The sequence below is a fragment of the Haemorhous mexicanus genome, chromosome 28 (assembly GCF_027477595.1).
Source record: "Haemorhous mexicanus isolate bHaeMex1 chromosome 28, bHaeMex1.pri, whole genome shotgun sequence".
Classification (NCBI taxonomy): Eukaryota; Metazoa; Chordata; class Aves; order Passeriformes; family Fringillidae; genus Haemorhous; species Haemorhous mexicanus.
In genome coordinates, this window is record NC_082368.1 from 6,214,417 (window position 1) to 6,239,056 (window position 24,640).

At 49.8% G+C, this 24,640-nt stretch overlaps 1 protein-coding gene across 1 annotated transcript in view; it reads right to left on the bottom strand.

Annotated features, from left to right (window-relative positions):
• NPEPPS (aminopeptidase puromycin sensitive) overlaps nucleotides 1-22,830 on the bottom strand; it is a 39,776-nt gene extending 16,946 nt beyond the window's left edge. The window contains exons 1-8 of the mRNA XM_059869132.1: nucleotides 22,655-22,830; nucleotides 14,692-14,776; nucleotides 6,428-6,505; nucleotides 5,205-5,326; nucleotides 3,762-3,869; nucleotides 2,425-2,625; nucleotides 893-989; nucleotides 743-776 (exon numbers count right to left, since the gene is read on the bottom strand). Of these exons, the coding sequence (XP_059725115.1) occupies nucleotides 743-776; nucleotides 893-989; nucleotides 2,425-2,625; nucleotides 3,762-3,869; nucleotides 5,205-5,326; nucleotides 6,428-6,505; nucleotides 14,692-14,776; nucleotides 22,655-22,777 (848 nt within the window). The 5' untranslated portion in view covers nucleotides 22,778-22,830. The remainder of the gene's footprint in view (nucleotides 1-742; nucleotides 777-892; nucleotides 990-2,424; nucleotides 2,626-3,761; nucleotides 3,870-5,204; nucleotides 5,327-6,427; nucleotides 6,506-14,691; nucleotides 14,777-22,654) is intronic.
• Nucleotides 22,831-24,640: the final 1,810 nt, after the last annotated feature.

A 24,640-nucleotide genomic window follows, 5' to 3' on the forward strand; every position in this document is an offset into this window, starting at 1 on the left:
AAACCTCCCCAAGGATGGGGCCGGCAGGTCCCCAAATGGGGCAGAGCAAACTCAGCACAAAGGGGCCAAAATTCACAGCTCCATCCCAAAAATTCTCCTCATCCAGGATAAATATATTCATCATTTTTTCCCCACAAGGAATGAAATATCAAATTTCATCATAATTGCAATAGGTGGGGGAAAATTCAAAACCTGGGCTCGAATTTGTTTTGGCTTTTTTAAGGCCAAATTCAGAGCAGAAGAAATCCCAAATTATTTCAGGGTTTAAAGTCCAAAGCTCACAAGTTGTTCAAAATTCAGGGAAATCCTGCTGACCACCAGCACAGAAAGGAATTAATATCAAGCAAAAGTGCAAAAGCTTGATCAGAAGAAGGAAAAAAAATCAAACTGCAAAGGAAGGCGAGTTAATATTTTTGATTTTCCCACCTCCACACCTTCACTCTGTGGCTGCCGAATTTACCTACGAGGTAAAATAAACTCTCCCAGCTGTGTCAGGAGATTTTATGGGGGAAAAAGGGGCCAAGAAGGTTTTTACCTTTTAAAACCCTCAGGCAGTGGCTGATTTTTGCCTCCCTAAGCTGTGACACCACCACCAAAATCACCAAACCAAACTAAAAACTGAAAGGATTGGTTCTGTCTGGTTTGGGATGACACCCAGCAATTAGAGCTGCCTCAAATGAATCCAATTAACTCCAAGAATTAATGAACAGAGAGGGGGAAAGACAGTATTTTAACATCATACCTATAAGTAACAAGGCCCCAGTTCTCCATGGCACCTTTATAAAATAAATACAAAGGTTTATTGATATTGATCCACACCTCTTCCTAAAGGTTTTTTTAATAAAAAAGTTCAAATAAAATACAATTTCAGCAATAAAGTGAGTTACTTTACCAGCAGCAAAGTCTGCAATAGCTATGAGATCAATTTTAGGAAGAGGGTAAGGAACATTGAAGTAGTCCTTATAAAAAGGCAGAGTTTTAGCAGCAACCTGTAAGAAACGAGAGGAGAAGTGTTCTGTTAACCTGGGGCTGGGCAACACTTGGGAAATTGTGACTGAAACAAAGGAATTGTGGTTAAAACTAGGAAATTCTGACTGAAACAAAGGAATCGTGGCTGCAATTAAGAAATTAGGATTGAAACTAAGGAATTATGACTGAAACTAAGAAATTTTGGGTGAAATTAGGAAATTACGAATGAAACTAAGAATTTATGACTGAAACTAGAAAAAAACCCCAAAACTCCCAGATTTCAGTTAATGACTAGACCCCAAACCCCCTCAACCTGATCCAGATTTACCTCCACAGCGAACTTGCCCTTCTTGGCAAAAAGAACCCCAAAAACCAGGAATACAACCCACAAAAAACCCACCAAAAAACCCATGAAAATACCCCAAAACTCGCTGATTTCAGTGAGTGACCCAAACCCCCCAAACCTGTCTCAGATTTACCTCCAGGGCGAACTTGCCCTGCTCGGCCTTGCCCACGGGCGTGTAGACGCACACCAGCACACCATGTACAACCCACAAAAAATGAACAAAAAAAACCCCCCAAAAAACCCCAAACCTCGCTGATTTCAGTGAGTGACCGGATCCCAAACCTGTCTCAGATTTACCTCCAGGGCGAGCTTGCCCTGCTCGGCCTTGCCCACGGGCGTGTAGACGCGCACCAGCACACAGTGTGAACCCACAAAAAATGAACAAAAAAAAACCTCAAAAACCCCAAACCTCGCTGATTTCAGTGAGTGACCAGACCCCAAACCCCCCCAAACCCACCCCAGATTTACCTCCAGGGCGAACTTGCCCTGCTCGGCCTTGCCCACGGGCGTGTAGACGCGCACCAGCACACAGTGTGAACCCACAAAAAATGAACATAAAAAAACCCCAAAACCCCAAAACTCACTGATTTCAGTGAGTGACCAGACCCCAAACCTGTCTCAGCCTCACCTCCAGGGCGAACTTGCCCTGCTCGGCCTCGCCCATGGGCGTGCAGACGCGCACCAGGACACCGTGGGCAACCCACAAAAAACCCCAAAAAACCCCAAAACTCGCTGATTTCAGTGAGTAATCGGATCCCAAACCCCCCAAACCTGTCTCAGCCTCACCTCCAGGGCGAACTTGCCCTGCTCGGCCTTGCCCATGGGCGTGTAGACGCGCACCAGCACACCATGTACAATCCACAAAAAATGAACAAAAAAAAAAACCCCAAACCCCAAACCTCACTGATTTCAGCGAGTGACTGGATCCGAAACCTGTCTCAGATTTACCTCCAGGGCGAGCTTGCCCTGCTCGGCCTTGCCCACGGGTGTGTAGACGCGCACCAGGACACCATGTACAATCCACAAAAAATGAACAAAAAAAAACCCCCAAACCCCAAACCTCACTGATTTCAGTGAGTGACCAGACCCCAAACCCACCCCAGCCTTACCTCCAGGGCGAACTTGCCCTGCTCGGCCTTGCCCACGGGCGTGTAGACGCGCACCAGCACGCCGTCCTGCGAGCGCGCCTCCACGAAGTCGTACTCGCCCACCACGAAGGCCACCAGGTAGGTGGACATGACGGGCGAGCGCGCGAACTTCACCTCCACCAGGCTCTCGTCGTCGGGGTACGGCCGCCGCTCCAGCACGTTCTGGGGACACCACACAGGGTTGGGGGCACGCCTGGCAAGGGGCTCCGAAGGGGAGCCTGGCCCTAGAGGCTGTTTGGTTACGAGGCAAGGAGCGTGAGGAGCTGGGGGGTGTTCGGATTCGAGCAGCTCGTTGTGTTAGGAAAGGGAAGGTCGGGTCTAATCAGCAGAGAAAGTCCAGGTTCTTAGCAAATAATCGAGGGGTTAGGCAATAAAATCCCAAAGGGAAACCCACAAAAAGCAGGGAAACAAGAAAGAAAAAGCCAAGGGAAAAAATAAAAACAAAACAAACCCGCCCCCCCAAAATTCAAGGGAAAACCCCAAATTCAAGGGATTTGATGTTTTCAAGCAGTTCTCTCGTGGCTGAAGTGCCCCATCCCAGCTGGAGCTGTGATTTTATTGCCATAAAATATTAATAAATAATATAAATATTAACTATTATTTATTTATTATTACTAACTACAATGTAATATATTTATTATATACCGTAATTATAATTATATGTGATATATTACAATATAATTATAATTACAGTATATAATAAACATAATATACAAAAATGTTATATAGTAAATTTATTTTCATATATTTCTATTGATAATATTAGCATACTATTGATATGCTAATAATTTTTTGTTTATATTTGAGTTATTTCCCATTAGAAACTAGAGAGCATCAATCCCACCCCAGCAAGGCACCCCCCTAAATCCAAACACAAAAACCCCGTGGCAGGGCCAGGCCAGGCTTTATTTACTTATAAATAAATTTCTTTATAATTTATTTATAGATAAATAAAGCCTATTTTAAACCCCATTCTTCTCCAGCAACATCACCCAAAAACACATGCAGGCAGCAAATCAGAACTGCTCATTTGTGTTTGTTTGTGTTTATTCTGTGTTTATTCCACATTTTGTCCCAGCTCTGGACAGAAACCCAGAGAGGAAAACTCACACAGGATTTTTTCCCAGTCCCTCTTAATGGAGCAGCACATAAAATTAATTTTAATTTTGTTTTTTTAAAACCACCAGGTTTGTCCTGACATCAGATTTTGTGCTTCTCTCCCCATTTATTGCAGATTTTATTCCCAGCAAATTATTAATTATCAACGGCATATTTAATTAAACTATTTAGACACTTACCATATTTGACAAAGCTACTCTGTCTTTGGGAACCACCAAAGAAATATCAAACGTTGCTTTAATTGCAGGCTCATCCCAGCAAGGGAAAGCTCTGCGAGCATCAGTGGCCTGGAACAGAGAGAAGTGAACAAATAAATCACAGCAGATGGTGGCAAACACCACAGGAATTCCATTTATTTCCAGCAAAAACCCTGGCTGGTGCTCCTCAGTGCACTCCCAGCTCTGAACTGGCTTTTCAATCTCCCTCCACTCCTGGTTTCAAACCAAGCTGGCCCGAACGGAGCGGAGGCCGGGCAGGAGCAGGAGCTCTGGGGAGCCCAGGAGTGCAGAGACCCCCGGGGGGCCCAGGAGAGCCCCAGAGCTGCTCTGGGCGTGCTGGGGGAGCACAGGGCAGCGCCCGCCCGGCCCGAGCTCTGCTCAGGAGGCACAGGGAGGGAGAAGCCGTGGGAGCTTTCCATATCCAGCCACAGGGCATGGATGAAGGGAGGAAAACGTGTCCTTGCCTGCTGCCAGCACAAACCCGGGTTAGAAATGAAAATGAAAATAAAAATGAAAATAAAAATGAAAATTAAAAATGAAAATTAAAATGAAAATTAAAAATGAAAATAAAAATGAAAATGAAAATGAAAATGAAAAATGAAAATAAAATGAAATAAAAATTAAAATAAAATTAAAATAATATTAAAAATAAAATAAAATTAATTTAAATAAAATTTAAAATAAAATAAAAATAAAAAATAAAAATAAAAAAATAAATCTTAATAAAAATTTTAAAATAAAATAACAATAAAATGAAAATTAAAAATGAAAATAAATAATTTAAAAGTGAAAATAAAATGAAATAAAAATAAAAAATAAAATTAAAATAATATTAAAATTAAAATAAAATTAAAGTTAATTTAAATAAAATTTAAAATAAAATAAAAATAAAAATAAAATAAAAATAAAGATAAAAATAAAAATAAAATTTAATAAAAATTTTAAAATAAAATAAAAATAAAATGAAAATGAAAATAAAATTTAATAAAAATTTTAAAATAAAATAAAAATAAAATGAAAATGAAAATGAAAATAAAATTAAATTTAAATTAAAATTAATTCAAAATAAGATTTAAAATTAAAATAAATTTAAAATTAAGATAAATTTTAATAAAAATTTTAAAATAAAATAAAAATGAAAAAGAAAATGAAAGTGAAATTAAATTTAAATTACAATTAATTTAAAATAAGGTTTAAAATTAAAATAAAATTAAAATTAAAATAAATTTTAATGAAAATTTTAAAATAAAATAATAATGAAAATGAAAATAAAATTAAATTAAAATTAAAATTAATTTAAAATAAAATGAAAATGAAAAGAAAATGAAACTAGAGACGCAGGTGGACCCGGAAGCAGAAGCAAGTGCAGTGGCAGGCTCTGGGCCGGCCTGCAGCGGGGCTCACCTCGAACTGGGTGACGGCGGCGTAGCGCGTGTCCCCGCCGGGCGTGCTGTACTTGCTGCGGTAGAAGCCTTTCATCTTGTCGTTCAGCTCCCCCACAAAGTCGATCTTCAGCGTGCCTGTCCCTGCAACACGAGCACAGAGCTGGGCAGGGGCTCAGCCCGCAGCAGCACACAGCCCCCGCGGGGGTTTGGGCTGCTCTGAACACAGCAGCCACCAAGAGGGACCTCGAGGCTTCCATCTTCCAGCAGAACCTGGGGCAAAGGCTGCAGAGCCCGGGGTTCCAGGAATTGGGGCAAATCCATCAGGGAATGCTCGAAGCCAGGATGGAGCTCTGGCCCCGCTCAGAGCCCTCATTCTGTGCAGAAAGGGAAACCTGAGCTGGCCAAGATCCCACAGGATCAAACATTCCAGCTTCATCACCACCATCACCATCCCACAGTCCTTACTGCTCTTTATCCAGATGAAATTATTAAAAAATAATTAATTTCCAGATGAGACAGTTTTATCCAAAATGAGAAGCTGAGTTTGGCAGCCAAGGGGTTCCTCAGAGCTGGGACAGCTTCAGTCAAACCCCAAGGTGGGCAGGGAGGGAAATCCTGCACTAATCCCAAAGTTTCTGTGCCCAGAGGAGAGGCAGGAGCTGCTGCTGCCCCCCAGCAGCAGGGAAACCATCCCTGCTCAGGGGCTGGAGGCAGATTCCAGCACCCAGGAGCAGGGAAACCATCCCTGCCCAGGGGCTGGAGGCAGATTCCAGCACCCAGGAGCAGGGAAACCATCCCTGCCCAGGGGCTGGAGGCAGATTTCAGCACACAGGAGCAGGGAAACCATCCCTGCCCAGGGGTTGGAGGCAGATTTCAGCACCCAGCAGCAGGGAAACCATCCCTGCCCAGGGGTTGGAGGCAGATTCCAGCACCCAGGAGCAGGGAAACCATCCCTGCCCAGGAGCTGGAGGCAGATTCCAGCACACAGGAGCAGGGAAACCATCCCTGCCTGGGGGCTGGAGGCAGATTCCAGCACACAGGAGCAGGGAAACCATCCCTGCCCGGGGGCTGGAGGCAGATTTCAGCACACAGGAGCAGGGAAACCATCCCTGCCCAGGGGCTAGAGGCAGATTCCAGCACCCAGCAGCCAAAAGCTGCAGCTCCAGAGGCTCCAGAGCAGAGTGGGGATTCCAGGGAAGGAGCTGCAGCTCCAGGGCAAAGGCCCAGCAGGGAGGCTCTTACCTTTCTGCAGGGTGCTGGGGAAGGACAGAGTGACCTTTTCATCCTCATTCTGGTAGTTGAACCCTGTGGCGTGAACCTCTGGAAAGGGAAAAACATCGCTGGGATCAGAACCATCCTGGAAAGGGATTGGGCTCAAAACTCTGCAAACCCACCCCAAGCAGCCGAGCTGACAGCTCAGAGTCAGTTCTGAGTGATTCCGTGTGAGGAACTGCAGGAACAACCTCGTGGTGGGAGTTCCAGGAGAGAAAGCTGGGCTGAAACCCTGCAGGAAAGATGGGATTTGTGTCCCAGGAACGGTGAGACACAGCCCCAGATCCCCCCTTGCTGTTAAACTCTCCCATCAGTGCAGCAGGATTCCCATTAATCATCCCAAACCCATTAATTATCCCAAACAGGATGCTTAGGATTTATTTACCTCATTTGTGGCTCTCACTTTGAAAATCCCACTAATCTCCACAGCAGTGGGGAGGGGGTGTTTGCTCGGATTTAACCACAAAGTAAATGTTGATTTTATTTCAGAAATTACTTCAGAAGCAGGGCCCTGCTTTGGGGTTCCTGCCCTGCTCAGGCAGAGGATCCCAAAAGCACCAAAAATGAGGAAATTTGGTATTTACACAGCCCAGGAGCTTTTTGTGGATGCAAAAATCCAATCTGTGGGGCCAGGCTGGGGATCTGCAGGGGGATGAAACTGTCCTGGAGCACCTGGTGCTGCTTCCCCCTTCCTAATTCATCACCCCCTCCAAGGGGATGTGGATCCATCCTCATTCAGCCGAAAAACATCTGGAATAACCCCACAGAACCTCACTCTGCAAGTCCTGCTCCCTCCCTGCTCAAGCACTGCTGCAACCTGTAAGAAATGATCATTCCAGGACCTCAGAGCTGCTCCCAAGCAGCAGCTCCAGCTGCCAAAGGCGGCAAGCCCGGACACCTCCCATCCCCAGACAAAGCCCTGCCACTCAGCCAAGGCCCGGAATGACAAAAGCCGGGCTGGAAGGACAGCTTTGGCCACAAAAGGACTCGTTTTCCCGCTCAGGTGTCGCTGCGAGTGTCGGGTTCCAGCCGCGGCGCCCCGCAGGATGCAGCCGGGCTGTCAGCGGAGATCTCCGGCGCTGTTTGCTCGGTCACAGCCGCAGGCTGAGCTCATCCCAACCCCTGCTCCCGGCGGGAGCTGCAGCCATGCATTCCGTTTAAATCCAGCTTTCACAGAGCTCTGCTGGGGTTTACTCGGAGTTACACCGTGCTGGGGGGCAGAACACTGGAAGGCTCCAAGACCACGGCAAAAAACGCAAGGCAGGAACGAATCACAAAAAAAACTCTACAGGACCAATTTTAGGCTCTCCTGATCTGGGCTGAGGAGTTCCAAGATTTTAAAAACCAGCTGAGTTGAGCACTGAAGAAGGATCCACCCAAGGACACCCAGCTGCCAGCGAATGCCAGGCAAGCAAAAATTAAAGTTTGAGTTTTCTTCTTAAAACTGGGGATACTGAGGCAGAAAATGAAGATTTGAAGGAGAACAATCCTGATGGATGGCACTGGGTTCCAGCAGAGGAGCTGGTGCTGATTTTGATCCTGATCATTCCCAGAGCCCATCAGAGCAATGAGGGCAACCCTGGCCAGAGAGGGGCTGGACACCTGCTGGGAATTCACTGATTTATCAATAAATAAATCAACAGGGATTGATCAACTGAGGAACCCCAATTCACTGATTTATCAATAAATAAACCAACAGGAATGATCAGTTGAGGAACCCCAATTCACTGATCTATCAATAAATAAACCAACAGGAATTGATCAGCTGAGGAACCCCAATTCACTGATCTATCAATGAATAAACCAACAGGAATTGATCAGCTGAGGAACCCCAATTCACTGATTTATCAATAAATAAACCAACAGGAATTGATCAGCTGAGGAACCCCAATTCACTGATCTATCAATAAATAAACCAACAGGAATGATCAGTTGAGGAATCCCAATTCACTGATTTATCAATAAATAAACCAACAGGAATTGATCAGCTGAGGAACCCCAATTCACTGATTTATCAATAAATAAACCAACATGAATTGATCAGCTGAGGAACCCCAATTCACTGATTTATCAATAAATAAACCAACAGGAATGATCAGTTGAGGAACCCCAATTCACTGATTTATCAATAAATAAACCAACAGGGATTGATCAGCTGAGGAACCCCAATTCACTGATCTATCAATAAATAAACCAACAGGAATTCATCAGCTGAGGAACCCCAATTCACTGATCTATCAATAAATAAACCAACAGGAATTGATCAATTGAGGAACCCCAATTCACTGATTTATCAATAAATAAACCGACAGGAATGATCAGCTGAGGAATCCCAATTCACTGATTAATCAATAAATAAACCGACAGGAATGATCAGCTGAGGAATCCCAATTCACTGATTTATCAATAAATAAACCAACAGGAATGATCAGTTGAGGAATCCTGCTGCAGGAGCTGAGCTCAGAGCCCTGATCAGCCCAGCAATGCTCCAGTGCTCCCCCCCCGGGCTGGGGGGATTTCTTGGTGGATTTTTGGTGGGTTTTCAACCACCACCACAGCAAAGCCACGATATAAAAACATTTTTATTTTTTTTTACAGCTTCCAAAGGCCCCAGTGTGATCCTGCAGCCTCCTGGAACTCAGGAGTGCACAGGAATTGCCTCGGGTGGAGCTTCTGCCAAAGGCTGACAATGGATGCCCAGCTTCCTCCTCCTCCTCCTCCTCCTCTCTCAGCTGGAGTTCTCTCTTTGGGTTTGAACTGGAGGAATTTCTGCTGCTTTGGAAGTCTGAACTTGTCCCAGAAAGCCCAGGGGTGACCAGCACCAGGCTGGCAGGTGAAGCCCTGAAACCTTCAGGCTTTTCTAAATCTCCAAGCAGCTCCTTACACACCAAACCCCAGAACAGCAGGCCATGAACCAAAGCTTCCAAATTACATTCTCTCTCTCTTTTTTGTGTTTGTTTATTTCCTTTTTTGGGTTTTTGGTTGGGTTTTTGTTTGTTTGTTTGGTGCTACGTGTTGGGGTGGGGTCTTTTTAGGGTTTTTTTTTGGTTGGGTGGGTTTGGGGGAGTTTTGTTTGTTTTTGTTTGTTTTGGTGCTATGTTTTGGGGTGGTTTTAGTTTTTTTTTTTTGGTTGGTTGGGTTTTGGGGGTTTTGTTTGGTTTTTATGTTTGTTTTGGTGCTACATTTTGGGGTGGTTTTTAGGTTGTTTTTTGGGGTTTTGGGGGGGTTTTTGTTTGTTTTTTCTTGTTTGTTTTGGTGCTACATTTTGGGGTGGTTTTAGGTTGGTTTCTTGGGTTTTTGGGGGGTTCTGTTTGGTTTTTATGTTTGTTTTGGTGCTACATTTTGGGGTGGTTTTAGTTTTGGGTTTTTTGTTTGTTTGTTTTTAGGGGTTTTTGTTTGTTTTTTTTTGTTTGTTTGCTTTGGTTTTTGCTCTTTTTTTTTGTCCAAACTCCTTTTTCAATGGCAATAATCTAACCCAGAGCAGCAGAACCACGGAGCAGCCTGGACAATACTTTCTGTTGGAGGGGAAGGAGCTGCTCCTAGCGAAGCTGTGAGTGCAGCAGAGGCTGCCTGAATTCCTCGGGCTGGGAAACAAAAGCTCCTGGAGGGACCAGCCCAGCTCTGGAGTTTGGCACTGCAAGGTTGCAGCTTAATCACTTGCACATTACAGCACAGCCCGGCTGGGGAAAGGAAAAGCTGCTGGTGGCTCTGAGCAGCTGCAGGCAAAAAAGGGATTTTTTAATTTTATTTTTTTTTTTTGTCACGGAGAAAAAGAAAATAAGAAATGAGAAAATGAAAATAAAGGGAGGAAGCCCCCAGGAGAAAGATGTGTTACCACTTAAATCAGGAAAAACACACAAAACTGCTGCAGGTTTGAGGTGTGGAATGGGAGCACCTGGAATAAATCCCATTTCCTGCAAAGGGATCCAGCCATGGAGAATCCCAAATCCTGCTGCACCCCCAGGTGGCTCCCAACAGGGCCTGGACCCCCAGCCAAGACAAAGCTGGGAGCAAACCATGGAACTTTTTCAAAATGGAAATTTTTCAAAATGGAACTTTTTCAAAATGGAAATTTTCAAGGAACCCTTCTGTGGTGTGGAGAAGTCACAGGTAATTAAGGTTTAGGGTTGATTTTTTTGGTTGGTTTGGGTTTTTTGGTCGGTTTGGTTCTGGGAATTTTTTTTTGTGGTTGATTTGGTTTGGGTTTTGGGGTTTTTGATTGGTTTCTTTTGGTTTTTTTTTGTTTGTTCTACTTTAACCACCACCCAAACCTCTGGTGTAACACCCAGGCCCATCCCCACCACACTGAGCAGGAAAACACCAAAATCATGAATTCTGCCCTCAAAAGCCTCCTCAGCCTGAGTCCAGCCCAACCTCCCTGCAGTCCTGCTGCTGCACAAACAGCCCCAGAGCTGCTGGGATTCCCAGGGGAAGCTGCCAGCCCTCCAGGAATCTCTGGTTCCAGAAACTCCTTGGGATGCCCCAGGATCTGAGGAGATTCCAGCAAATTCCCCAATTCCAGCAGGATTTCACAGCTGAGAGAGGATTCACAGGGAGCTCCAAACTCCTTCACACCCCGAGGATGGAACTCAATCCCTCCAAAAACTGACATTTTTTGGAAGCTCCAGCTCATCCTTGCTCTTCCTGAGCCAAGGCATCCATCTGGACACGTGCACACCTCGGTGCTGAAATTCCACTGGAAATGTTAAAAAAAAAAACCCAACAGCTCTGGGGAGAAAATAAATATAAAAATACCCAGCCAGTTTGAATCCAGCCACGGAAAACTCTGGTGTTTTGAGCAGCTTTGTTCCATGACAGCATTGCTGGCACAGAGGGAGCCCAGAGCCCTCCCTGACCATCCCAGTTTTGGGATGAAACTGAGGAATTTCTGCTCCCCAGTGCTCAGCCTCTGCTGGTTTTGTTACTCAGTTCTTGCTGCTCCTTTGTGGATTACACAGCAGAAATTCTTCACTCTGACTTTCAAGCTGTGGGGATCCTCCCTCAGCTTCCTGTCAAATATTGGGCAATAATCTGATTTCCCTGCAAATCTGCATTACCATTCCAAAGTCCTGCCTCAGCTGTGTCCATCAGCAGCGGGGGCACGAGGAGCTGCAGCCAGATCTGCTGGGCAGCCTCAGGGCAGGGGGCACAGGGGGAAAAACCAAATTATTCTGCACAAAGGCCACCAGGTCTGCTCCTTGAACAGGAGCTGGGATCTGTTAAATAACACCTCATTCCCCCAGCTGCTTCTCAGGCTTGGGAAGGAGAGAAATCCCCAAGGATCTTTCCTTTTTAGCGAGGGTGAGAGGAATTCCTGCCCCCAGAAGGAAGGGTGGCAGCTCCTCCTAGCCACCAGACCTTCTCCCTCGCTGCACCCCCAGGAGCTGCTGTGGGCAGGGCTCCTTGCTGGGGAGCACCCCCACGACCCCACCCGGGCTGGGCACGGTGGGACCTGAACCAACCGGGGCCAATTCCACCCAGCTTCCCTTCCAAAGCCATTCTGCTCTTGGCACCTTCCCAAACCCCACAGATCTGCTTCTAACCCCACGGAGCCTGGGTGCCATGAAGGCAATTCATTTTTTTTTTAATATTTTTTAAATTTTCTAAATATTTTTAATTTTTAAACTATTTTAATTGTAATTTTAATTATTTATTTTAATTATAAATTTGGATTATCTTTATTTTAATAATTTTAATCTTATTAATTTTAGTTTTATTCTTTTCATTATTTTCATTCTATTATTTTCACTTTTTCTTTTAATTTTATTAATTTTAATATTACTAACTTTAGTATTTTCATTTTACTCTTTCCATTCTATTATTTCCATTTTATTTATTTTAGTATTTTTAATTGTATATTTTTCCTTTTATTCTTTTCCTTCTCTCTTAAATACATTAATTTCATATTAATTCTGTTTTTAACATGAATTACAACAAAGTTCCACCCCGAGTGTTCATGGTGCAGCAGTTTGTGAGTGCCAGAGTATCCTTCTCTCTTGAACAGAGAATTAACTCCTAATTAATAGATGCCTAGCAGGGCCAGCCTGAGGTGCCAGGGGACAGCCCCAGCACTCGGGGACATTTTCCCACCCCTGGGCCCCGGTCCAGGATCCCTGCCCGGCCCTTCCTGAGCTGAGCTCTGCTTTTCCACACCCGCCCTCCTCCCGGGGCAGCTCCCCCACGCCCAAAAATCCTCCAGAACCGAAAAAGAAAGCAGACCTGCCCAAGGGCAAAGCTGGGCGGGGACGTTCTGCCCGGCACCCTGGGGCTGCAGAGCCTCTGGGCTGGGAGGGACCTCGAAGGCCCCAGGGCCACCCTGCCAGGGCAGGGACACTGCCAGGGATCAGGGGCACTGCCAGGGATCAGGGACACTGCCACTGTCCCAGTGCCACCCTGCCAGGGACACTGCCACTGTCCCAGTGCCACCCTGCCAGGGGCACTGCCAGGGATCAGGGACACTGCCACTGTCCCAGTGCCACCCTGCCAGGGCAGGGACACTGCCACTGCCCCACTGCCACCCTGCCAGGGCAGGGACACTGCCAGGGATCAGGGACACTGCCACTGTCCCAGTGCCACCCTGCCAGGGACACTGCCACTGTCCCAGTGCCACCCTGCCAGGGCAGGGACACTGCCACTGCCCCACTGCCACCCTGCCAGGGCAGGGACACTGCCACTGTCCCAGTGCCACCCTGCCAGGGATCAGGGGCAATGCCACTGTCCCAGTGCTCCCAGCCTGGCCAGGGGCACTGCCAGGGATCAGGGGCACTGCCAGGGATCAGGGGCACTGCCACTGTCCCAGTGCCACCCTGCCAGGGATCAGGGGCACTGCCAGGGATCAGGGGCACTGCCACTGTCCCAGTGCCACCCTGCCAGGGATCAGGGGCACTGCCACTGTCCCAGGGCCACCCTGCCAGGGATCAGGGGCACTGCCAGGGATCAGGGGCAGCCCAGCTGCTCTGGGCACCCTCTCAGGGAGGAATTTCCCCCCAGAATCCCCTCCCGAGTCCTTTCCTCCATCTGTAAAAGTGCAGCAATGCTACAAGGACCTGGAAAGTGGCATCATGGAATGGTTTGGGTGGGAAGGAACCTCAGATCCCACCCAGTGCCACTCCTGCCATGGCAGGGACACCTCCCACTGTCCCTGGGTGCTGCCAGCCCTGGCTCTTCCCTGCACAAATGCACGGGGTGACAGAGCTGGGATCATCCCCACAAAACCCCCTCCAGAAATCACATTCCTCCTCCTCCTCAGGTCCCCAGACACTTCCGTCCCCTGTGCCCAGCCCTCTCCTCTCCTCTGTGCAGCTGCTGCACAGATAACTAAGCTCAGATCTACCCAAAGAACGCCTTCCTGCCACCCATCACCAGGATCTCCCACTAAACCATGGCTTTATCCAAGTGTTCTGTGCTATTTCCCCAGGGAAAGGGGCATTTCCCTGGGGAAAGGGGAGCCCTGCAGCTTTTTGGTTCTCTGAAGTGTGGCAGGAGCAGGTGGAATGAAGGGCAGAGGCTGCCTGAGAGCCCCAGGAAGGCTGTGCCCACTGTGAGACCCTGGAGCTTTCCTCCCACAGCTCCTCCTTTCCACACCTCAGCTGCTCAAGGCCCTCAGGTGTTTGCTAATCCCCTCCAGACAGAGCTGGGGAAGGCAGGGACTGCAGCTGAGTGTCACAAACTTCTCCAGCAACCCCCAGCCTTTCCCTGAGCTGGATGCCACCCCCGTCCCCTCCCCACAGTCACCCTTTTCCACGCTGTCCAACACTCAGAACATCCTGCTGGATGCCAGTTAAGTGTTTTCTGTGCTCTCCAAACCCTTTCCTGTATTCCCCACTCCAGGCTGTTACTGATGCATTCCCTGTCAATATTTGATTTTTCAACATTCCCAAATCCATAGGCACAGGTGATGTCCTTAGAAGTTTACACAATATCCAGATATCAAAATAATATCAAAGCAGCCCAGCATCCTCTGCCTACACTCCTCAGGAGAGGTGGAGGAGACTGAAGGAACTCCTTCATCACAACCAAACTGAAATAATTCCTTCACCATACCACAACTGAAGGAATTCTTCACCGTAACACCACTGGCAGCCACGAGAGCCAGCAGGGAATCAAGATAAGGAATCCTGTGCTTCCAGGGGCGGGGCTGGGCTTATCAAACCATGACATCATTTTGTTATCAGAGCTGCTGGGCTGCTGGCAGCAGCTGCAGAGGCAGAAATGAAAGCGGGCAGGGCTCCCACCTTCGTCTCCTTCCGGGGCGTAGGACGCGGTGATGATGTCGATGTCGGCGCAGTTCATCACGATTTGGTTGGTTGCATTTTTCACCTGCAAGAGAAACGCCATCAGCACCAGGAGAAACGGGAATTCTCACCTCTCATCCATCTAGAAAGCACCTCCAGCTCCTGCTTGAAGGAGAGTTGGGTGTTTGGGATGGTGGAGAAGGAGGTATTGCAGAGCACGAGCTGCGCTCAGCCACTCATCCCCACTGGGAATTATTTAATGCTGGGTAAAAAACAGGGCTGAAAACTTCACAATGGGGCCCTTGTGCAGGCCTGGGAATCCAAACCCAACCAAAACAGATCCTGAGCCCATCAGCCTCCTTTGGGGAGGGCCTAAGGGAGACCAGAGCGAAAATCTCTTTTGGAGATAGCACCAGCACAACCTCTGTGGGTGCTCCAGGCTGTCAGAACTCCTCAGCTCCAAAACATCTGCCAGGAGATTCTCCTTCCCTTTCCTGGGAGCTCCCCTTCTGCCAGCTCTTGGCTCCACATCTTTGCTTTATTTACCCAGTGCCAGCTCCCAGCGTAGGAATAAACCATGGGGCTGTGCCAGCTCTCTGTTTGAATGCGAGAGCCTGAATACAGAGGAATTCAAATTAAATAAAAATTAATTACAAAGGGGTAAAATATTTGGGAGTTAAACCAGGGAGTTATTCAGAAATTTATGGCTGGAACCACCAGAATGATCAGGCTGGATCAAGCTGGGAATCCTGCTTGCCCAGGACAGGATTTCTAGCAGGAGGCACCAGCAGTTTCTTAAATAAAGGAGTAAAACTTCCTGTAACAACCAACCAGATTTAACACAGGCACGAAGAACCTGCCTCCTGCCCCAGAATCAGCTCACTGAAGCCTGAGAAACTCCATCCCCTTTTTGTTTTCCCCACTGTTATAACCTGAAAATGCCCTGTGACCACCTGGACCCATCACTGCAGGTGTCTATGTCTGAACTGGGAGCCAGGGACCCGCTGGAGCTGCCTCCAGGAGAGATCAGAGGGATGGAGCAGCTCTGCTGGGAGAACACCTGGGAACAGTGGGAACAGTGGGATTGCTCAGCCTGGAGAAGAGCAGGGCCAGGCTCCCTGAAAGGAGGCAGCAAGGAAATGGAATGAACTCCCAGGAGTGCCAGGAAAAGGGGGAATGGGGCTGAACTGCCAGAGGCCAGGGCTGCTGGGACACGAGAAGGAATCCTTGCCTGGGCTTCCCAGAGAGCTGCAGCTGCCCCAGACCCCTGGCACTGCCCTCTGAGGCCCTGGCAGGGGCCCTGCCCAGGGCAGGGGGCACTGGCTGGCATTTCAGGGCCCTTCCAACCCCAACCCCACAGCTCCGAGCCCCTGTGCGTGCCCAGGCCAGCAAACAAACTGTCATCTGATTTTGTTTGTAAAGCCACAAGAAAAGGCCCAGGGGTCCCCAGGGCCTGGGACCCGGGCGAGAGGAGGGGCTGGGACAAACCAGGAATGTTCCTCAGTCATCTGGGACAGAAAGCCCAAATCTGAGTCATTTCATGGAGAAGGGAGGATGGAGGAACTGAAATTTGTGATTTCACAGCTGTAGGATGGTCCAGCCACGAGCCAGCACACCTGCAGGGAGGGCCAGCCCCACACACCCCAACCCAGCCAGCAGTTCCTCCTTGACCTCTCTGACCTGCCAAATATCCCTGGCTGATCCCCAGTTATGGAATTGTTTAATTAATAAATATTATGCAAAGAAATATTATCTATTTGCACCTTTTGAGCAGTGACTGTTGGTGCCTCCTCCCAGCTCCTGCTCCCCTGCAGGGGTGTCACTCCGAGAGGGGCAGCACGGCTGTTTGCACCTCTTGATGGAATTAAAATCAAATTAATCGTAATTAATGAACCCAACCTGACTGTGAAAACAAAGTTTTTGCAAAGCACTGAGAACAAGTCGAACAGCTGAGGTGACACAGGGTAGATCTGATTTTCCCAGGAAAGATTTACAACCTGAAATCCTTTTTTTTTTTTTTTTTTTTTTAAATTCTGAGTGCATAAAACTGAAAAGTTACAAAGCTCCCCCAAACCCAAAAATCAAAGCTCAACAGTTTTTACAATACTGGAGCTTGGGGGGGTTTTACAAGGTTTTTCTAAAACACAGAAAAATCAGGATGAGAAGTTTTTTCTAAGTGTCTGGAGACCTTTATTCAATCTGTAAACCCAAATCTCTCTGGATTTGGAGCTCTCCAAATTGCAGACAATGTGAGTTTAACAATGGGCCTGATCTTTAAAAAACAACTTTTTCCAGGACACAGCTTTCAGTGGAGCACTGTGCCTGCAAAATAAGAAAGTTTAGGTTTAAGCAGAGAAAATCCAGAGGGGCTCCTTAAACAGGAATTCTCCATTTTTAGATATTTTTGCCTCACTTCCCAGCAATATCAAGCCAGTTTTATGAGAGGCCAGCATAGAAGAAAATATCTAAAATGAGCCAGGAGGGTAAAAAAGTTCGTTTTTCTCACTATCCAAAAGAAGGGGTGAAACTCCCTGCACAGGCAGAAATTCTGCCTGCAGAGCTCAGCACCTTCTGAGAATTTAATTCCCAGGGGAAAATGACTTTTCCTGTTGCCAGCCAGGCTCCAGCAGGAGCTCCTCCCTACTCCAGGAGGTGCAGCCACACCTGTGAGAGCAGAAACAAAACAGGAGCAGAACCAGCCCCAGCACGGGGCACTTCTGGCCAGGAACAGCTCAAAAATGAATTCATTTTAAAAATGAATTTTTATCGTTCTGGAAGGCAGATCTTCTGTTAATGCCGTGGTTTTTGTGTCTTAAAGGCCAAAAAAAGCAGATTTCTGTACAAGGCAGAAGCAGTCAGCAACGTGTGGGGTTGTCACCCTGCTTCAGCTTGCTCTGGAATATAAAATACAAAGTAAGAAATAAATAAGAAATATCCTTTTCAGCAAGGAAAAAGAAGTAATTTAATGGAATTAATTGAGAGAAGAGCAGTTCTGCACAGCTCAGAAATCAGGTGGGCCAGGAGGAATCTCTGCAGGGAAGGAAAGGCTCAGGATTGTGAACTCCTGGCTTTTGCTGAATTGAATTGAATACTGAATTAACCAGGATTCAAACACTATTTTGAGGTCAGACTCAGGCACCATGAGCAGGGAAGGGAGAATTCATCCAGCAGGAGGAAACAGCTGAAACCCCCCCAAAAGTTTAATATTTGCTGGAAGAAAAGTTAAAAATGCCAATTATTTAGCTCTGCCAAACAAGACCTACAGGTGCTGTAAAGCTTTTGGTGGCCAAAGCAGGAAAGGATTTGATGGAAAATATTTTTTCCAATTTTTTAGGATAGCAGAAACAGGGATTTGAACTGCAGCCTAGGGGAAATGCAGGCTGAGGTGCATCCAAAGGGATCTCCTGGAGCCAAAATTAATTCCAGATAATTCCAATCTTGTCACACGGCTCCAGAGCCCTTCTCTAAAAGCAGCACTACAACAACTGCGAGTGTTTTTAGCAATTTTCTCTCTAAAAATAGACACCTAAATTTACTCTGGATTTGTGTTCCAGGGCGTGTCTTTTGTAAGAATTCAAACCTTCAATGAGGAGAGCAATAAAGAGATTTATTAACCTGCGTCTCCAGCAAACTCCAGGGGCCAGGGAGTCCAATTAACAACGCCAGGACTAATTGGCCCACTGGAAAACTTCCCTTGGTTCCAGAGCACATCCAGCTCAAGAGGTGTGGGATCCACAGGGATGAGTAAATCCTTTTGTGAGCGCTGCAAATCCATCCCAGTCTTGGGAATTAAGGGGCTCAAGGAGCCTTTTGGGGAGGCAAAAGAGGTAAAAAACCCCAATTTTTGAGCTGATGACATGAGGAGAGCTCTGAGGCTCTCCAGGCCCTTTAACCCTCCACTGCAGGTTTAATTTCACGTGCTGGAAATGAAAATTCCAAGGCTGGACAGCCGGGGATTGATGCTGGAGCAGCTCCCCACTCCCCAGGAGCACAAATACTACACCCAGCGAGCTCCACCTGGCCAGGGCTCCACTCCAGAGTGCCACCATTAATCTTTAACCAGCTCCACACATTCCTCAGGCCAGCAGATATTGCATCACCAACCCATAAAGAGCAGCAGACGAGCAGTTAAATATTGCCAAACCCGCCAGAGATGCATGAAACGCTGCAGCAGGGGTTTGAAAGAGCCCAGGTTGTAAATTCCTCCCAGATAAGTTGTTCTACCATCAAGGAACAGCACGGTGGAGTTTCCAGGCAGGGAGTGAACCAGCTCCAAGGAAGGGAATTCATGGGCAGGGGAACACCAGGAAGCTGGGAGGCAGCCCTGCCCCTCACAGGTGATCCTCTCAGCACTCAAAAATTCCATTTGAAAGCCTAAAGCTGGAGGCAGCTTTGTTTCTGCTGCTGGTCAACACCAGGGCCACACATCCCTTCTTTGTTCCAACCCTCCCAAGAGCCAAAAAGTGGGAAAAAAAAGAAAAAAGTAAAGTCTGACCCAGAGACTGAGTAATGCAAGTGCCCTGTGCTGATAACCAGGCCCTGAGAGCCAAGGCTGGCGTAATTAAAGCTCCAGCTAACAGAGGAATAATGAAAATGAACCATTTCCACCCCACAATCTTAATTGTGCTCGTGGAGAGGCATCCCCACGCCCTCAACAAATCAAGTTTAAATGCTGGGAGATGACATAAGTGGCAGAACAATCACAGGAGTGTGAGCAGGAGACTCTGTTCCAGCTCTGGCTCTCCCACAGCCACACTCTGTCCCAGCTGGGACCAGGCCTCCTTGTGAAACAGTTCATTTAAGGATTTTTGGGGTTTTCAGCTGTGATAAATGGGAATTATGGACTGTCAGTTTATGTAATTGTTACACAACTGCACGGACTTCAAAAGTATTCATGTGGCCACAAATTATATTATTTGAAAATCTGGAATAACCGGTCAAAGTTGTAATAGCTGGGTTACCAGAGCCTCCAGAAGCACAGCTCCAAAAAGGGCTGTGAGATCCAGCTTGCCCAGGTTTCAGGATCAGTCCTTTACCCAGGGGGACAATTCCTGAGCTGAACACGGGCACAAACCACAGGCAGGTCCCCACTCCTCCTTCCAGGCTGTGAAAGCTGCTGCCCCCTCTCACCTTGTGCAGCACCAGAGGTTTTATCCCCTGAAGATTATCTGGAGCTGCCCTGCAAGTGGCAACATTTATTATTGTGGCACGAAGTGCTTCGGGTTATTTATAGGTCCTAAAGCCAGCACAACTGTCCTGCCCCAAAGCCAAGGCTGGGACTTTTTTTTTTTTAGGGTTTGAAAGCCCCAAATTCTCCACAGAGGGCTGCAAATCCTATTACTGGAGTGAGTAAGAATGATCAAGTGTTTACTTGTAATACCTTGACTAAACACCACAGCCTGCACTAATTCCACTCTGCTCTTTAAGATGCCAAATAACAGAGCAAACAAAGCACTTTGCAGGCTCTGGAAAGTTTTCTCCTGGTGTTGGGGGGTTTTATTTTTGGTGTCAGAGGCTCAAAAAGCATCACTGGTGTGGATGATTGCCATCACCCAGCTGGGATGGAGCAGAGGATGGCAATTAATACGGATTGGGATTAAAGAGACAACTACTGTATCCTCAAGAGGAGGCAGCACGGGTATTTTCCCCACCTCAAAATCAAAAATGTTGTGTTTTAACGTAAACCCACTTTTGCCTCAGCGAGTTCACAGAGACTCCAAAGCCCCCAGGTGGTGCTGGAAACAGAACATCTCTGCTGAGCTCAGGTTCGGGTAGAAAAGGTCCTTAATTGAGGTAATCTGACCCCAAAAGCACCCAAAAATCTTATTTTCTAGACCAGCTCAACAAAAATACGCTGACAGTTAATTTTTGTTCATCAAGCCCTGTACAGAAAGCATCCTGTGGATCAGCTGGTTGTCCCTCTCCCCATCAAGGTGCAGAACAGCTCCCCTCTCATGTTGTGGGATCTCCCTGTGCTTTGGGCACTTGGCAGCCCCAGGAAACCTCTCCAGGCTCCCAGCCCTGCTCGGGCAGGTGAACTCACCCCTGGTCCACTTCCCTGCCCTCACTTCCCAGCAGCTGGGAGGTGCCTCCTCCTGGGTTCAGGGTGTTAAAAGTTATCCAAAATGAAGATACATTCTTTAGATCTGTTTCAAAAACCTCGCCCTCTGGGGTCTGCTGGTGTTTTTTCCCCTCCTCTCTGCTGTGGGAGCACCAGAGCAGCTCTCGGGGATGCGAGAAGGGTTTTTTACAGCCTGGAACCTGTGGGGTCCCTGCTTTTCCCTCCGCACTGCTGGGGAAGTGCAGGGTTCCACATCTCCAGGTGGCATCCTCTGCTCCAGGAATCCACCTGGACACGGCAGGATATCCAAAACACTCCCCAGGAATAAAGCCTGCAAAGCAGCCAGCCCTGCCAGGAGGAACCTCCGGGCAATTCCTGCATCCCAGAGAAGTTCCCGGGCTGCTCTCAGCGCTCCTCTCCTCAGCAGTGGCTTAGAAAGCCACTGCTGCCCTCCCCCCGAGTGTTATTTTTAACCTGGATGATTTCAGTGATCCCATTTACAGCCCCACAGCTGTAACAGGGCCGGGGTGGGAGGACAGGAATAGGGGGCTGGGATTAGAGCGGAGGAAAATGGGAATTTCTCAAACTGGCCCTTTTCAAACTGAAACACCCCAAGGGGCAGCAGCGGCCCTGAGGCTGGAACCAAACCCCTGAGCCAGGATCAAATCTGCCAGGAGATTTAGGTTTTCTTATTTCTGTCACATGACACAAAGTTACTCACGTCTGCTCGGGTTCCTGCAGGTCCCCAAAGTCACAAGATTCCCCATCACCCCCAGCCTTGGGCCTTCCCCGGGGAAGAACTCGCCTTCTTCTCTACCTGTGCTTCACATCCTGCAGCTTTTATTGCCTCCTTGCATTTATTACCTATTTAAAACCAGGCTTAACCATCCCTTCAGCACGGCAAGGCTTAGATCTGCTCACATCTCAAGACTTAAAACCTCCCTCAAATATTTTTTAAGCTCTCTGTGCGACCATCTAATTTTCAGGGGGGGAAAAAAAATCCCAAAACCAGTTATCCCTTTATAATTCTACATCTATCTCAAATCGCAAGGAAAAAAAAAAAAAAACGTGAAAGCAAATTCGGGAAATCTTGGCAGAGCAGCCAATGAGAATGACTGGGAGAGACTTGAAGGATTTCACAGAACTGGTTCCGGCTCTGAAGCACGAGCACGGCGAGCAGGATTTTTCTCGCCTTGCAGAAAAACGCGGCGTTTCGGCTCCGCAAACCTTTCCCGGGCTCTCATCCCCAGGCTCTCCTCGCCGCTCTCCATGACACCGAGGCCTACCCTGCCCGGGAGCCGCACCGGGGGGACTTCTCCTTTCACGGCTTGTTTGGCTTTTCCAGCGAACCCCCCTCCATGCCCAGCCCCGCTCGGAGCGCGGCGGGGTCCCCGGGGGGCTGGGGGCACCGGGGATCCCGGCCGGGCACACCGCGGCGCCGCCGGGGCTCTCCCCATCCCGGCCGGGCCGGCCCAGCCCCGGAGGAGCCGCCCGGGGGGACCCGCGGGGGCCGCGGCGGGGCTGGGCGGGGCTGCCCCCGGGCCGGGCCGGGTTCAGGGGGTCCCGGAGGGCCTTTCGGGGGTGTGGAGGGGGTTTGTCCGCCCATCGTGAATGGAAACACGGAGGGGAGGCGGGGGGAGCCCCGAGGGGCCGCCCTGCACCTGCCCGGCCGGGCTCTGGGGGGATCGGGGCCGGGGGTCCCTCAGGGCACGGCCGGGGAGGGGGCGAGGGGCCGTGAGGGCGGGGGGAAACACCGGGGGGACTGAGGAGGGGACTGAGGGGTCCCCTGGGGGCACGGAGGGGTCCCCTCGGGGGGCGCGGGCTGGCGGGACCCCTCGGGGGCGGGGCGGGAGGACGGGGATGAGGAAGGGGAGGATGAGGAGGCAGAAGGGGGGGCCCCACCTGCACGGCGGCCTCCAGCTTGCCCTCGAAGGTGAAGTCGATGAGGTCCGGCTTGAGGCAGAGCCCATAGTTGAGGGGGGACACGTCGGCGGGCAGCCGCTCGAACGGCCGCTTCTCCGGCATGGCGGGAGCGCCGGGGGTGCGGGGCTGCGCCCCCCCCGGCGGGGCGGCGGCGGCGGCGGGGGGGGGGCGGGGGGGGGCGGCGGGGGGGGCGCGGGAAGGGCGACGAGGCGGCTCCGCACGGACGCACCGAGAGGGAGCGGCGGCGGGAGCGGAGGATAAGGAGGAGGATGAGGATGAGGAAGATGAGGAGGAGGAGGAGGAGGGAGGGGCGGGGGCGCGCGCGCGCTCCCGGCTCGAGGCGGCCCCGGTGGGGGAGTGCGGGGAGCGGAGCGGGAGGGGGGGAGGGAGAGAGGGAGGGAGGCACGCGGACGGCGCGTGCGCGTGCGCGCGGCGGCGCCACGCGGCCGCGCACGTAGCGCGCGCGGGGGGCGGGGAGGGGAATGGGGGGGGGGGGGGAGGAAAGGCGGCGGGAGGAGTTGCGTAAGCGGTGGCGGGGAGTGCGCCTGCGCAAAGCCACGCCCCGCGCGGACACACCTCTTCTCTGGGCCACGCCCCTTCGCCGGTGCTGCGGGACGGGGCAGCCCCGGTAATGGGGATCCCGGTTACCGGGGATCCCGGTGTGTCTGTAATGGGGATCCCGGTGAGCCCGGTAATGGGGATCCGGTAACGGGGATCCTGGTGAGCCCCAGTAATGGGGATCCGCTTACGGGGATCCCGGTGTGTCTGTAATGGGGATCCCGGTACCGGGGATCCTGGTGAGCCCGGTAATGGGGATACGGTAACGGGTATCCCGGTGAGCCCCAGTAACGGGTATCCGGTAACGGGGATCCCGGTGATCCCCCGGTAATGGGGATCCCGGTAATGAGGAATCCCGGTGTGTCTGTAATGGGGATCCCAGTGCTCCCGGTAACGGCGATCCCGGTGAGCCCCAGTACTGGAGGATCCCAGTTCTCCCGGTAACGGCGATCCCGGTGAGCTCCAGTACTGGAGGATCCCAGTGTGCCCGGTAACGGCGATCCCGGTGCTCCCGGTAATGGGGATCCCGGTGTGTCCGGCGCAGTGCACCCCATTAACTGAGGCTCCCGGTGCTCCGGTTTGGACGGATGATGTCACACTGTTAGCTGGGGGGGTCTCAGGTCAGCTGGCCTGGGTGGGCACCCAGGGGCTCCTGGCTTTGGGGTGACACTGGCACGGGCGCCCCGTTAGTGGGGCTCCCGGTGCTCCCAGTTCAGGGGGATGACGCTCCCAGTGCTCTCACACTGGGGGGCAGAGCTGGAGTGGTGCCCCCGGATTGGGACACCCAGGTTTCCCTCTTTGCTCTCTGTATTTCAGTTTATTTCTCACTATTCCTTCCCCAACGAGATCTATTTTTGTTAAAAGTGATACTTTGCTGTGTAAAAAAGATAAGTCAGTGCTGAGCCAGGGAGAGAGCGAGCAGGGATTTGGGGAGGGGAGCCGGATTCGGGGTAGGGAGCAGGGATTCCAGGGGGGAATGGGGATTGGGGAAGGAAAAGGGATTTGGGGAGGGGAGTGGAGATTCAAGGCAGGGGGGAGCAGGGATTTGAGGGAAGGAGCGGGAGTTCAGGAGCGGGAGATGGGGTTTGGGGAGGGGAATAGGATTCGAGGTGGAGAGAAGGGGCTCGAGAGGGGAGAAGGGGTTCGAGGGAGGGAACAGGGATTTCAGGGAGGGAGCAGGGATTCACTGAGACCTGGAGGAGCCGGCGGCACGAACTGGGGCAGGGAGAAAGCACAGACAGCTCTCAGCACATGGCTGCAAAGACCCAGCGCTGCCGAGCCCGGGTTCATCCGGGGCTGCCGCGGGGCCGCATTGTGCTGCAGAGCCCCGGGGAGGGAAAGGGAGACAAGGGAACAGCTGGAAACAGCTGGAAACAGCTGGAGCCGTGCGGGGGGTTCAGGCAGCTG